Source organism: Triturus cristatus, chromosome 4_1 (genome assembly GCF_964204655.1).
Source record: "Triturus cristatus chromosome 4_1, aTriCri1.1, whole genome shotgun sequence".
Lineage (NCBI taxonomy): Eukaryota > Metazoa > Chordata > Amphibia > Caudata > Salamandridae > Triturus > Triturus cristatus.
The window spans coordinates 1,017,618,161-1,017,633,513 of NC_140585.1; the positions used below are offsets into that span (position 1 = coordinate 1,017,618,161).

General features: G+C 50.4%; 1 protein-coding gene across 1 annotated transcript in view; it reads right to left on the minus strand.

Annotated features, from left to right (window-relative positions):
- Nucleotides 1-15,353, minus strand: part of RELN (reelin) — a 1,440,257-nt gene that overhangs the window by 350,679 nt on the left and 1,074,225 nt on the right. The window contains exons 29-30 of the mRNA XM_085653954.1: nucleotides 13,847-14,004; nucleotides 11,566-11,773 (exon numbers count right to left, since the gene is read on the minus strand). Of these exons, the coding sequence (XP_085510080.1) occupies nucleotides 11,566-11,773; nucleotides 13,847-14,004 (366 nt within the window). The remainder of the gene's footprint in view (nucleotides 1-11,565; nucleotides 11,774-13,846; nucleotides 14,005-15,353) is intronic.

Sequence of the window (15,353 nt, forward strand, 5' to 3'; positions counted from 1 at the left end):
CACACTTGAGAGGCAAACATATCCATCTTTAAGACCCCTAAGTGACTGCATATCTGCTGTAAGTGAAGGAGAGTCAGAAGGAAAGTCACTGAGGAGGTAAATTGTGACTCAGAGCGTCCGCCTGAAAATTCTCCTTTCCCTGAATGTACACATCCCTCATTGCCAGCAGGTGTTCTGCCTAGGAAAAAATCTTGGTTGATAGCTTGTTGAGACCCAAATTTCTTGTGCCTCCTTGGGTTTAGGTAAGATCTGGTAACCTCATAGTCCATTCTGATTTACCAGGTTTAGCCTCCTCAATTGCGATTGGAAAAACTGGATTGTGTGGCAAACTGCTGTGAGCTCCCTCCAGTTGAAAGAAAAGCACTTCTCTGTTTTTGACCACTGTATGCTCATCTCCTGATGGAGAAAAATAACTTTCAACCCCAGAGTCTTGCATTAGGTGTCAACACCTATGGTGCTGGCATATAGAAAGGCGCCCCCTTTACTAGACTTGACTCTGACAACCACCATTGGAGTTCTGTGACCGCTTGCGGAGTCCTGGGACCATTCTATCTTAATCCTGAGAAGCCGTTCAGGGAGATCCAGGAGATGATTCAACAGACGTTTCATGTGAAATTGAGCCCAGGGAATCACAGCTGTTGATGCAATAAAACCCTAAACACTCAACCAAGTCCGGGCTGGGGCCTGTAGTTTACCCAACAGGTGACAAAGGTTCAACTGGGGAGTGATGAGTCTCTTCTAAGGCAAAAAGGCTTTTTCTATGAGTGTTAAAGATGCCCTATGAAAGTTACTTCCTGTGACAGTACCAAGTGAGCCTTCTTCTGGTTGATCAGCAGGCCCAGATCCTGGAGGAACGTACAGACTGTAGCCACAGCCTGCTAAACTTAGATCAGGAAGAAGCACACGACAGCCAGTTGGCAGGATAGGGGAATACACCAATACCTTTAAATTGTAAAGCTGCAACCACTGGAGCAAGTACCCTTGTGAACACCCTCAGGGACATATAAAGGCTAACTAGATACCTCTGACTGGTTGGATGGATTAGTACATAAAAGTACTTATCCTACAGGTCTAGAGTTGCCAGAAAGTCGCCTATTGACACTAACAAACAAGTTACTTCGGTAATGCCTTATCTGGTTGAGACTCTATCTGCTCAAGACTTCTAGCAGCAGATTCCTTACCTTACAATTAACTCCAGGCATCAGACTGGATTTGAAAATCTTTTCATGAGAAGTACCCCAGCGTGCCAGTAAGTGGCATTGTTTGGCTCCGCTTGGTGTCATCGGCATCATCCTCGCCAGAAGTGACAAGTGCAGTGCATATATAGGTTCCACCCCAGCGGGCTGACATCAGTTTCTTTCCACGACTTTCCACACCAGGAGAGTGGAGCCATGGAGAACACTGACCACTGGTTCATGAAACTTGGGCCCTTAAAAGGGAAACAGCCCTTCACCCTTAATTTGTACGCGGCGCGGGGAGGATGGATGGGTCAGTGAAGAATCTGAGGCTAGATAGAGTCTCTACCAGATAAGGTGTTATCGAAGGTAAGTAACTTGTCCATCTGATAGAGACTTCTAGCTTCAGATTCCAAACCTAAGATTAGATACCCATGCAATACGACCCCAGAGATGGGGCTGAGATTCGGATTAGACTAAAAAAGTCCTGTAGGACTGACGGGCAAAATGGCCATTTCCACGGACATGACTGACAGATATCCAGGATGGGTACTCCACGGGCTAATACAGTGGTTGCAGCCTTGGCTCTAGTGAAGTGAACTCGCAAACCTTCAGGAGGTTGTTTTTTGGCCAATGCGTAGCAGATTTTGATGCAGTGCACTATCCATCATGAGATGGTCCGTTTCTGCACTGCTTTTTTGACTCCGACATATTCCACAAAGAGTTGATTGTCCACCGGAACTCTTCATGTGGTCAAGGTAGAATGACAATGCTCTTTTTGTGAATAGACGATGGAGTCTCTCCTCTTCTTTAGAGGGCGGAGGTGGAGTGTAAAATGTAGGCAAGGTGATGAACTGGCCTACATGAAAGACAGTGACCACCTTCGGTAGGAAGGATGCCCTAGTCCCTAGGACCTGCTTGTCTGGGTAGATGATAAGGTACAGAGTCTGAGATGACAAAACCCGTAGCTCACTGACCGTTCAGGTAGATGCTATTGCCACTAGAAAGGCTGCTTTTTTAGAGTGAGGGGCCTGATAGCGCAGTTGTGTTATGGCTCAAAAGGAGCCCACAAAAGAAAGGTTAGGACGAAATTAAGGTCCCACTGAGGCATAATAAAGTGTGAAGGTGAGAACATGTGCTAGGGACCTTTCAAAAACCTATGTACAATAGGGGACTCGGACAGGGATGGCTGATCTGGCAAACTGTAGAAGTGCTGAGATGGAAAGATAGCCCATTAAGGAGCCCAAAGCAGAGCCCCGCAGGGCTAGAGTAAGAAGAAACAGAAGAATCTAGGAAAGGGGTGCAGATAGCGGGTCAACTGGCTTATCTGTACATCGGGCCACAAACTTTCTCCAAAGGCCGGCATATGCCGTCATGGTGGAAGGACACCTGGCTGCCAAGATAAGATTGCAGACTTTGTGCGGAAGGTCAATAGCTGTCAACTATCGCTTCTCAATATCCACTCATGAAGGCGAAGCGTTGTGAGGTCGAGTGCAGGACCCTGCTCTATTGCTGCATCAGAAGATCCTCCTTAAGAGGTAGCCTGATCAGAAGACCCATACACATGCTAAACTGCTTGGTATACCAGACTCTCCATGCCCAGTCCGGAGCCACTAGAATGACTTTGGCCCAGTCATTTCAGATTTTTTCTAGAACTCTGGGCAGGAGTGATACTGGTGAATAGGTATACAGGAGGCCTGAGCTCCACTCAAGATGAAAATCGTATCGGAGCAAAAGCCACCTTGGAAACTCCAATGTGCAAAACTGCTGAAATTGCACATTCTCGACGGAGGCGCCCAGATTCAACCAAGGCCCTCCCCATTCTTGGAAAAGACCTTGTGCCACCTCCAGATGGAGACATCATCCATGATCTGCAAGGCACCATCGGCTGAGCTTGTCTGTCCTGGCGTTCAGTGAACCGGTCAGGTGTTGAACCATCAGGGAAATGTCCTGTTGTTCCAGCCAAGCCCAGAGACCCAGGGCCTCTTGCCAAAAAGTCCACGACCTCAACCCACCCTGTTTGTTGCAGTGCCACATGGCGGTGGTGGTGTCCGTGAACACCTGTACGAGCTTTCCCTTTATTGGCGTCAAAAAGGCTTTCAGTGCCAATCAGATCGCCCGAAGCTCCAAGAGGTTGATAAGGAGCTTGGCTTCTGCCAGTGACCAGAGTCCTCTGATCTCCACCTGCCCCAGATGGCCGCCCCTTCTCAGAAGGGATGCATCCGTCAATACTGTGAGATCTGGGTGGGCAAGGGAGAGGGGTCTACCCTTGAACCAATCGCTGTCTGTTAGCCACCACTGCAAGTCTCTCGCAGTGCCCTCTGAAATCTGGGTGAGATTTCCTCAATGCTGTGCCCATTGGAACTTCAGGTCCCACTGCAGAGCCCGCATGTGCCACTGTGCATGGGTCACTAGCAGGATGCAGGAGGCCATGAGGCCCAACAGCCTCGGAGTCATTCTCACCAGAATCCAGGATAAAGGCTGAAACATTGGTATCATAGCCTGAATTTCCTGAACTCGCCATTTGGGGGGATAGGCCCGAAACTTCACCGTGTCCACAATAGCTCCAATGAATGGGAGCATCTGAAAGGGAGTCAGGTGTGACTTCGGCACATTGATAGTGAACCCCAACGAATGCAAAAGGATTGCCATAGCCTGGAGGTGAGAGACGACTGCTTTGGGCGAACCCGCCTTCAACAACCAGCTGTTGAGATAGGGGAAGACTGGAATCCCTGATCTCCGCAGATGGGCTGCGACCACTACCATATCCTTTGTGAACACCCGAGGGGTGCTGGTGAGGCCAAAGGGGAGCACCGCAAATTGAAAGTGCTTGTGGCCCACCGTGAACAGCAGGTAGTGACGATGGGCAGGCAGGATGGGAATATGAATATAAGCATCCTGCAAGTCCAGCACTACCATCCAGTCTCCTGAGTCCAAGGCAGTCAGGACCTGAGCAAGAGTGAGCATCTTGAATTTCTCTTTTTTGAGGAAGTAATTGAGGGCTCTGAGATCTAGGATAGGATGACGGACTCCGTCCTTTGGGACCAGAAAGTAGCGGGAATAACAACCACTGCCTACTTCGGGCCCATGAACCCTCTCTATGGCTCCCTTGGCCAAGAGAGTCTTGACTTCCTCGCGGAGTAAAGCAAGCTGATCCTCCGTCAGCTGATCGTACACTGGAGGCATAGTTGGAGGAGCAGTCTCGAAGGAGAATGAATTGCCCCTTTGGAATATTTGCAACACAACCACCTGTCCAATGTAATGTTCCGCCAGAGGTGGAGATGATGGCATTCTCTACCACTGACTGGCCGAGAGGGATCCTGGGTGATCGGACTAGGAAGGTTTTGCAGTGGAGGAGGGGTTCGTGGCTTCGCTCGACTTTTGGTTTCCCAATACACAGGGCCGGGTGAACCATGTCCACAACCCCGCAAGGGTTTCTGAACTTGCGGAGTCTTCTGGTGAGAATAGGGTTGGCACGGCTGATAGCCCCTTCTGTAGCCACGAAAATAGCAAAATGCGGATGAGGCCCTAGGGGTTGTGGTGAGGCCCAAAGACTTGGCCATGGCCCGTGAGTCTTTGAAGCACTCAAGGGCAGCATCCGCCTTGTCTCCGGGGAGATGGGAACCATCAAAGGGCATGTCCATGAGGTTAGCCTGGACATCCCCAGAAAAATCAGACGTTCTCAACCAGGAGGGCGACGAACGGCCACTGTCGTGGAAATCGGTCTGCCTAGTGAGTCCGTCACCTCCAAGCCACATCTGCGATAGCTTGGGAGAGAGGAGCCCAGTCCTCCTCCGAGACTCTGGGCAGCACCTGCGCAACCGTATCCCATATCGAATGGGAGTGACGGCCCAAAAGGAATGCATTTGTTCACCGACTGCAATGCCAGACTGGTGGAAGAAAACATTTTCTTTCTGAAGTTCTCCAGTTTCTTGGATTCCCTGTACGGGGGTGCAGAAGGGAAAGCGCCACAAGAAGAGGAAGCCTGGACCACCAAGCTTTGGGGGTGGGGTGGGTGGTGAGAAAAAGTGGGTCGCTCGGTACACGGCAATGGCGGCGGCCGATCGTGCTATTCACAGGGGCCCGTGATGGGCTTGTACCAGGTTCCCAGAAGGACGTCTATTAAGGCCTTGTTGAAAGGCAGTAGGGGTTCTGAGCTACAGACCCCAGGCTGCAGGACCTCTGTCAAGACGTTAGTCTTGACTGCCACTGTAGGAAGCTGCAGGTCGAGGTGCAGCCCTACGCACCACCATGGCAAAAGATGCTCCCTTCTCCGTAGCCGGGGTAGGAGGGGAAAGCATGCAGAGTCTGGGGAGGTGTCCAAACCACAGGCATCACCCAGCTCCTCGTAACAGTCCACATCTTGTTGGTGCAGGATTGCTAAGGGATCCTGCTCCCCCTCCCAATCCTCTTCCTCCATTCCTAACCCTTCAGAATAGGGCAGGGTGAACGGCATGGAGCAGTACGGCTCCGTCGGCTCCAGTCTCCGCATCGGAGGATGCCCGACTGGTTCCGTGGCATTGGAAATGAGGATCGGGGAGGCACCGCCGGACCTCGGTGCCGGACGCAATGCCAGGGAAGGTCACTGTGGAGGTGCGACCAGCGTCGGTCCTGACCTGGCAATGGGTCCAATCAGAGGCTGTGTCAGGAGCCGCCTCTGTCTTCTGAGCCTGTGCGGCCTGAAGGCGCACCTGCAGGGTCAGTCTTCCCAAATATGGTGCACATGGCATCATAAAACTCTTTCAGCTGGGTGGGGGTTGCTCCCGGCCGAGACGCGGAGCCGACCCAGGTATCCGCTCCGCAGAGCGGGGCCTCAAATGCAGAAGTTCCTCCGCCGCGTCATGAGACAGGCAAGCAAAATCGAAGGGTGCTTCGACTTCTTGTGCTTTTTGTGGTGCCTCCTACCTGACTTTGATGAAGAGGACTTTGATTCACCGGAGCGGTGCTCGGACCTTCCTCTCGACCGAGACCTGGACCGGTATCGAGACCGACAAGGTGACCTCCGCGGTGCAGGATGCCGGGCAGCGAGAAGCTTTAGGGACCACTCCCTTAAAGCCTTCGGCGCCATGGCCAGGCAGTCAGAGCACGACTTGGAGTCGTGGTCGCGGTCCAGGTACCAGAGACAAACTAAATGGGTGTGTGTGACTGACATGGCGCATGACAGGCGCCACACGGCTTGAACCCCGAAGCCTTCATGCTCAACATGACTCCTAACACACCAATGAAGTCAACAAAAAGTCGAAAAATGTCTGTCAAAAAATGACAGGGGGTAGCTCTCTTCAACTAATCGGTGCTGGCTGGTGCCGAAAGAATAGAACTGACATCAGCGCACCGGAGTGGCGGTTATATTGACGACGCGGACGTCACGAAGACGCTGGGGTACTGCTAAGAAAAATCTTCCGGGTCCAGCCTAACACCTGGAAGTTCAAAGGTAAGGAATCTGCGGCTAGATGTCTCTTTTAGATAATCATCTTTAATGGTAAAGTCGGATTTTAACCCCTTCGCTGTGGCGCGAATTCCGCTGCGGCGCTGGGGGGTGCGGGGTGAGCGCGGCGCCGCCATGCTCGTGACGGAACCACGCCGTCATGAGTCACGGGCGAGCTGTGCTCATGACGGCGTGGTTCCGTCACGACTCCGCCCACTCAGTATTTCGCCCGCACAGGTGGGGAATTAGTGCCGCGTGGGCGGAGCGGCCGCAGTACGACGGAACCACGCCGTCATGAGCACACGCCGCCCGTGGCTCATGACGGCGTGGTTCCGTCATGCGCGTGGAAGAGGTTAAGTCATAATCCTGAAAATGCCACTTATTGAAAGTTAGCATTTTCTTGTCCTAACCATTTGTGCCTTCTGCCAGTATCCAGGACAACATCACTGAGATGATCTTAGCTGTTGGACTTGTTGTATTCCTTCCAGACAGTGAAACAAAAATGGACTAGAAGTTGGCAGGATGGGCCATCCTGCCATGGTGGTTAAGACGGAGTGTTCCCTGCCCCACTTACATTTCAAAGGGCTGCATCCAGCACACACACAAAGGATCTTAACACCAGTCTTTTCACCCGAGATTAGTATAGGGAGTCCCCCGACTTCAAAGTCTGGCACCAGGTATACATATTTTACCTCTTGAAAACTACTTATCAGATAACCCCTGGACCTGTGAAAGACTCACAAGAAGGACTGCTCTGCTGCCCTGCTGCTGGAAGAACTGTCTTGCTTCCCTTCAGCTGGACGGACTGCCCTGCTGCCTGAGGAAGGAATCCTGGGACTACTTCTTGAACCCGGGACCACCAGAGTGACTCCAAGTGCTAGCTGGCTGGCCTCCTGTGAGAGCTAAAGGGACACAATAAGCTCCAGAGTTCTGTCCTGCATCTGCCCAGCTGACTAGACTCAACTGGGCCTGCCTGTGCCCTGCTGCTGGTGCCTGCTCGTGTGAATACTGATCCCAAAGAGGTGTCCCCACCCCCAGATCCTGGACCCTTGGCTGGCAACAGAGTGTACTCACCTTTGCCCGAATGAGAGTTCGCTCAAAATCGATGTAACTGGATGCAGGAACCCGCATTGCAGCACCTAGCAGCTTCTGATTGACAGCCTCATCGGAACCGATGCAGCTTAACGTAACTAGACGCAGGACATTGCTTCGCAGCCCCTCGCAGATCATGTCAGGCGGTCTCATTAGAACTGATGCAGCACAATGCAAATTGGTGCAGGACACTGCAACATAGCATCTCGCAGCTCATGATCAGTGGCCTTATCGCAACTGAGACAACTCGACGCAGCATGAGGCAGAGCCTCACATCTCAGCCCTGGTACAACCAGGTACATTGTCCAGAGGGCTGTACTCAGTCTTGTACTCGGCCTGCGCTGTATTATGGTTGGCCTGGACTTGTGACTTTGTCCTGGTCCAGCATGACCAGATGACCATAGTTGGCACTTAACACTTTTTTGCTCTGCTTTTATTTAAGACTTTGAAATTGCATTGAAATCTCTTGTTCTATGGATTGGATTTTTGGCGTTCTGGTATAATTTTATTTATTGAAATGTATTCTATTTTTCTAAATTGGTGTGGAATTTTTCTTGTGTTGTATTTTCACTTTATTACTGTTTGTGGGCTGCATTAATACTTTACACATTGTCTTTAAGTTAAGCCTGACTGCTTTTGTGCCAAGCTACCAGAGGTTAAGCACAGGTTAATTTAGTGACTTTTGTGGTTCACCCTGACTAGGATTGTGGTTGTAGCTTGAGGACGGTTTTCACACACCTCAACCAAAAACCCCATTTCTCACACCGCCCACATCACAACTAGAGAGATATAAGAAGAGTAGAGATCCCATGATCAATATCCAGTAATAATCCTGGGTCTGAACCTAAGTTCTCCAGAGAAGGCCTTGAAGAATCTACCTGTAGAAACAAAAATGCTTCAAAAAGGCCTGGAGGAACACCAAATCCACAGAAGCCCACAAATACTTCAGAGCCGCCACCAAAGCCCACCACCTACTCATTAGAATAACAGGGAAAAAAGCGATTGAAGACAGAATCTCCACTCACTCACACAACAGCAAAGAACTCTACAACATCATCAAGGAGTTCGCCCAACCCACCAGCGAGTCCACCGACATCCCTCCCTCACAAGACCTCTGCGACAAACTCAGCACCTTTTTGCACCACAAAATTAAGAGCATCTACCACAACTTCGACGAAGACAACCAACACACTGAACTCTCACCAACCACCCCGGACACCCTGAAGCCAGCGATCGACAACTGGACAGCCCTTACCACCGAAGACACACCAAAGACGATGAAGTCAATCCACTCCGGGCCCCCATGGACCCCTGCCCCCACCACATTTTCAACAGAGCCACCGACACCATCGCACCATGCTCTGCCACACCATCAACCGCTCCCTGGCAACCGCCACGTTCCCCGACGACTGGAAACATGCCGAGGTCAACCCCCTCCTGAAGAAACCCTTGGCGGACCCCACCGACCTCAAAAACTACAGACCCATCTCCCTGCTCCCGTCCCCAGTGAAAGTCATCGAGAAAGCCATCAACATCCAACTAGCCACATTCATCGAAGAGCACAACATCCTCTACTCCTCCCAATCCGGCTTCAGAAAAAAACACAGTACGGAAACCGCCCTCCTCGCTGCAACAGACGACATCCGCACCCTTCTGGACAAAGGAGAAACAGCAGCCCTCATCCTCCTCGACCTCTCAGCGGCGTTCAACACAGTATCTCACCGCACCCTAATACGCAGACTCCACGACGCAGGGATCCAAGACAAGGTCCTCAATTGGATCCACTCCTTCCTCTCCGGCAGAACACAGCGGGTCAGACTCCCCCCTTTCCTCTTGGACCCTACACCTACCACCTGCGGAGTCCCCCAGGGGTCCTCCCTCAGCCCTACACTCTTCAACGTTTACATGGCTCCGCTCTCCCCCATCGTCAGAACCTACGGACTCAACATTGTGTCATACGCAGACGACACCCAACTCATCCTCTCCCTTTCCAACGAACCCAATACTGCCAGACACAATTTTCGAGAAGTCATGAAAGCCGTCGCCAAATGGATGAAAAACAGCTGCCTACAACTAAACAGCAACAAAACAGAAGTAATCATCATGGACCCAAACCCCAAAGCGTGGAATGACACCTGGTGACTCTCCACTCTCGGAAGCCCGCCCACCCCCACGGACCACGCACGCAACCTGGGAATCATCCTGGACTCCGAGCTCAAAATGGACCGCCAGATCAACTCTGTCTCGTCCTCCAATTTCCTCGCCCTCCGCCTCCTACGTAAGACCTTCAAATGGATCCCCCTCGAACACAGAAAGACCATCACTCACGCCCTGGTCACCAGCAGACTCGACTACGGCAACGCACTTTACGCCGGAATAAACAAAAACCTCACCCGCAAGCTATAGAACATCCAGAACGCTGCCGCAAGACTGGTCCTCGACCTGCCAAGACACTGCCACATCTCCCAGCACCTGGACACACTCCACAGGCTCCCCATCGAAGCTAGAGTTACCTTCAAGATCCTCACCCACGCCCACAAGGCCCTCCACGATACCGGACTAGCATACCTGAACAGCCGACTCAAATTCCACACACCCCAGAGGACCCTATGATCAGCCCAGCTCTCCTATGCCGTGGTTCCCCGCACCAGAAAGACCAGATCGGGATGCCGCTCCTTCTCCTTCCTCGCTGCCTGAGCCTGGAACGCCCTTCCGCTCCACCTCAGACAGACAACATCGCTCCCCATCTTTGCAAGAAACCTCAAAACCTGGCTCTTCGACAGACCCCATCCTTGATGGACTGGAGCCTGCTAACCCCCCCCCCCCCCCCCAGTGCCTTGATACCCTTACGGGTGAGTAGTTGCGCTTAACAAACAACTGATTGCTAGACTCTAAAGGGGGGGTGGAGTGCCACAGAACCCATCAGACCCCTTGCCATCAGTTTTCATCAACATCTGCTCAGGCAAGACATAGATAGCTACCTTGCCCTGGGCAGCACAACCTGTGGGGTACACATCCACTCCAGTGTGTTGCGAAGGAAAACATATTCTTCTGCTCTTTCTGGCCTTGGGAGGGATTCTGTGTTTTAAATGAAGGACATCTTGGCGCTCTAAGACATCTTCAAGAAAAAGAACGTGGAAGCAGAAGTGGCTGTGGCCTCTAACATTGCATTGTTTTTATGAGGACAATCTGTTGACTGCCACTTTGAGTACTCTTTCCAGGCTCCACCAGTCTGTGGCTTGAGCATGTTTGTATGAGTGTGAAAAGTTTAATCTTTAAATCTCATACACACACATGCTGTTATTCTTGCTGTAATGGAAAGCATTAATGTAAACTGTGTTTCTGAATGCAATATTTTTATGTTGCTTTTACTATTTGGGTGACCTTTCAGATCAAATGAGTCAAACTTAAAATAATGATTCTTCTTGGGTAAAGTGTACAAATCATTGCCCGCGGATGGCACATGTCATTTTACAAATACAGAAGGGCCAATTCATAAGAGCATCTTTGAGTACGAGAAGCAGTACTGAGTACTCTTTTACGTGCTCTTACATGCGTTTGTGATCGACTCCAAAACGTACCCATCATCCATAACTAGTAAAAGTGTAAAGAGGGCACAGTCCCATTTGTATTACTTGTACATGGATAGTCCCTGGATAGGCCAATTTTATTCCCATTTTATTCGTTTGGAGCTGCTTCACAAAGGCATGCATGTGTATATAAATCAATACTACAGAAGTACTAGTTTACATACTCCAAGATACTTTTGTGAATAGGCCCCTAATGCCTTTAGGTGACAATGGTCATTAGACATTGACTGCTTCCCAAAAATCGGTGGTAAATAAGGCATACCGTGCAGCGTCTGGCACTGACCTGATATTAGTTGTGTCCAGCGGGAAGGTCCGGGCTTCTCGTTTGCCCGACCCGTTGAAGTAGAGGGATTTGCCGTCATTCAGGGTTCCGCAGCCTGTGCCCACCTGACCTCCAGTTATCTTGCTCCACAGAGGACTCAGCTTCCCCTCGAACCTGTCAAACATCTCGCTGGGATTTGGGGTGTTGGCCACACAGGTTCCATATTCAGCTACAGAAGTAGAATAAATGAGGGTCTTCAGTCAAACAATGCAAGTTCAAGTGCAAGAGCACTATAAAGTCACGCACAGCCCCCCGAGCAAACCCCTCTGCACATAACCTCTGTGGAAACATACCTGTTGGTGCTGTACCCTAGAGACAACACTGAAGGGGATATTTACAAGAAAATGGAGCACGGTGTTACGCCAAATTTGGCAATGCTGTGCTCCAGCATTTTCATACAGCGCACCCCTGCATTTCCCCTAGCATTGTGCCATGTTGCAAGGGTGCCTGAGGTGCAGGGGAGATTGTTTATGTGCATCAATAATGGCGATTTGCTCTTCATACGTGTGCTGCAGAATGCAACACACATGGAAAGAGAAAAAACGAGGAGAAATGAATAATTACTCCTCGTATTGCCATTCTAAGACCAGGAATTACCTGGCCTTAGTTTTTGGTGCTGCCCCAGCCTTGTAAATCTGGGGCAGTGTCAAAAAGCAATGAGTGTTGCGGTGGAATGCCCGCAGCAACACCCATTGCCTGCCCCTTTGCCGCAGCAAACTGCAGCGGTAATGGGCATATTTACAAGGTGATGTTAAAGCCACGTTAAGTGTCTTAGCGCCACCTTGCACATATGGCGAATGACGCATTACCACCAGAGCATCAAAAAAAGTGATGCTCAGGTGGCGTTAGGGGCTAGTAACAATTCCCATTACTATTTTCTTTTGAGCTAGCTGGAATGGCATGAGGACAAATGTTGTGTTGTTTGGGAAAGTAGTTCAGTATTTCAGGAAGATGGCGTTCCGTCTTTTTCTTCTGGTCTATTCGCTCTTCATCAGCGCCATGTGTAGGTGTGTGGAATGCGCTCTCCCGCTGCCAGTCTGCTGTCGATAATGATGTCAGCTCAGCCATCTGCTCGCGCTTCGCTCAGTGGGGTGATAAACAAGAAAACATAAATGGACTGAGCCCGCCGAACGAGGAACCTTTTGCATTATGGCATAAACAACGACTGCCATCATTTGAACTGCTCCCCCCGGGGAGGGCCATGCGGGATCGCGCTTGAAGAGCAGGTGCTGGGTTCATACCAGTGCACCCTGGCACCTGGCTCTGAGGGAGAAGGCACCTTGAAGCGTGTTTCTCTGCGTGTTGTCGGGCTCTGCCACCAGCCAGCAACAGGTTCGTGGCTGGAGGGGGCAGAGCGACGGGTGAGCTGTTCACGTAGCAGCAGCTTCGTTTGCTTTGGGTCAGAGGTCGAGGGGGCATGAGAATGGACAACATGGTGAACAGAGGACATTCCTTCGCTTGTGTCTGCATCTGGCGATTGCTCTGAATTGTGGCTTGTAAATATCAATGCGTGCCCAACAGTAAAGGAGGCAAAGGAACCTACCACCACAAGTGAGCAGGCATTCCCACAAAAAGCAGCCACCACACATGTCCATTCTTCGGCGCAAGGCATCCCAAAGTAGCACAACGGCAGAGCTCTGTGACATCTCTTGGACACTGGCCAACACTTTCCCAAACAGACAGCGCACCCTACTTTAACCTCCACTATGGCAACACAGTGTCAGGGAACACCACAATAGCAGTCATGCAGGGCTGTGGTTTGGCTTCATAGAACTTTAAGGAACTCACGCCTCTCTGAAGTTTTTATCCCATGTACAAATCCCATGAACTGCGAAAATGGCAGCCAGGGTTTAACCACACCCGCCCTTCTCATTTCACCTCTTGCCCATCAGGCCAGACTGCAGTGTATCTCTTCTGGCTCTCTGCCATTTATGCTGCTGGCAGGGCTAAAAACTGGTGCAAAGTCAATTTGCCCATTGTGCCACTAGAGCCTTTAAAACGTTCAAATCAAGCTGAGCAAGCTCCAGTTACAGCCCATATAATAACTGGTGTAATACAACCGAATCAAATGGCTGCAATAGCTGTTGGCACATATCATTCCACATTTCTAGCCACACTCAAAAACACAGACATCCAAGCCATGATAGGATTTGAACCAGCGCATATTTGCACCCACAAAAGCCAGGTGGGCCTCTAGGAGCATAGTTACCTGGATGTGATAACAAAGCAAGCACTTCCTCACCTGTATACCCCAGGTCACAGAAGCAAACTCCTGAAATGCAGTCTCCATGCCCACTGCAGTAGCTGGAGCAGGGCTCCGAGATGTACACCCCGTCGAGGCCGAAGGCAGGGGTGTTCTTGTGAGAGCTGCTCTCCTGTATCCAACGGAAGCGGGTCTTACTGCGGAAACAAGAGGGGGCAGATGTTTAGCAGCTGTGTCAGCACTCGAGTCCACCGATGCACCGAGTGGTGACATTAACGTGCCCAATGGCATCGGCAAGTGAAACGCGCCCGTCAAATGTCCCTCCCTGTGAACGACTGGGATTGTCTGAATGGAATATCTCACAGACGTCACGAGTCCTTGAGTTAGCTCTTCAACATAATCTATTTTCTAATGTTGATATTACTCGTCCATGCCAAAGTATATAGGTTTCTGTTCCTAATAGATAATTACAATGCTCAACTTAGATCTGTGGAAAAAATACATTCACTGGGTAATGGTTTCAAAACACAAGCAATGAGTAAACAAACTGAGTAATGAAGTAAAAAAAGAAAGAAATATGGAAGAAAAGTGCTAATTACAGCAAAGGAGATTTGGAGGTGAAAAAGCGGTGAGGGCACTGCTAGCATTATTTAGGGGAAACAAAACATTGGTCAAAGGTTTGATCTATGTCAACTTACCCACAAGCAAGGCCTGCAGCATTCCATAAATGTGTCTTTCTGTCAGTGAAATTAAATACATTTTTAAAGGAAGATGCGGGGTCCTCAAGAGTAGTGGGGATATTCTTCGGGACTCAAAGCAAAGTAGGAGGCTTCCATCTAGAAGAGTCATGCGTCCAAGCTTTTGCTGCGTTTCAGAGTTAAGGCAGTACTAGTGCACCTTTTTATAAAGGGAAACCCCGACCTTACCGGCCTCACCTGGCTCCAGCTTTGTACTAATGTTTTTAAGACAGTAAAGTTTTGATGAACTATGGAAATCCTCTATGACACTTCTTCTATGACGTAACAAAGCTGGAATCATCCAATCCCATGCAACCTACTGTGATGGGCAGGAAGCAGGGCAAACACAGCAGAAAGGAAATCATCTATTTGTTCATTGCTTGACCAAAACAACATAGCTCGTATTTCATTAACTCAAAGCACAAGAGCTGAAAGAACAGACAAGACGTGTGCACGCGACAACTATGTACACAATAAGAACATCCAACCAGGCAACCATGCGGTCTCAGCATTTCTCTAACCTAGGGCCTCATAGTTTCTGAAAGTGCCGCTCGTGGAAGCCTTTTGCTTGTTCTTGGGGCTTTGACACTGTGAAGGACTGCGAGGACCAGCAGCCCACTCCACCGCAGCTGTAGCCTCTTCCCTCACGCTCCGCCCCCTGTTTGGAAACTTGAAAACGGCTCGCGGTCCCCGCTTCGCGGGAGCCGCTCGTGGAAGCCTTTTGCTTGTTCTTGGGGCTTTGACACTGTGAAGGACTGCGGGGACCAGCAGCCCACTCCACCGCAGCTGCAGCCTCTTCCCTCATGCTC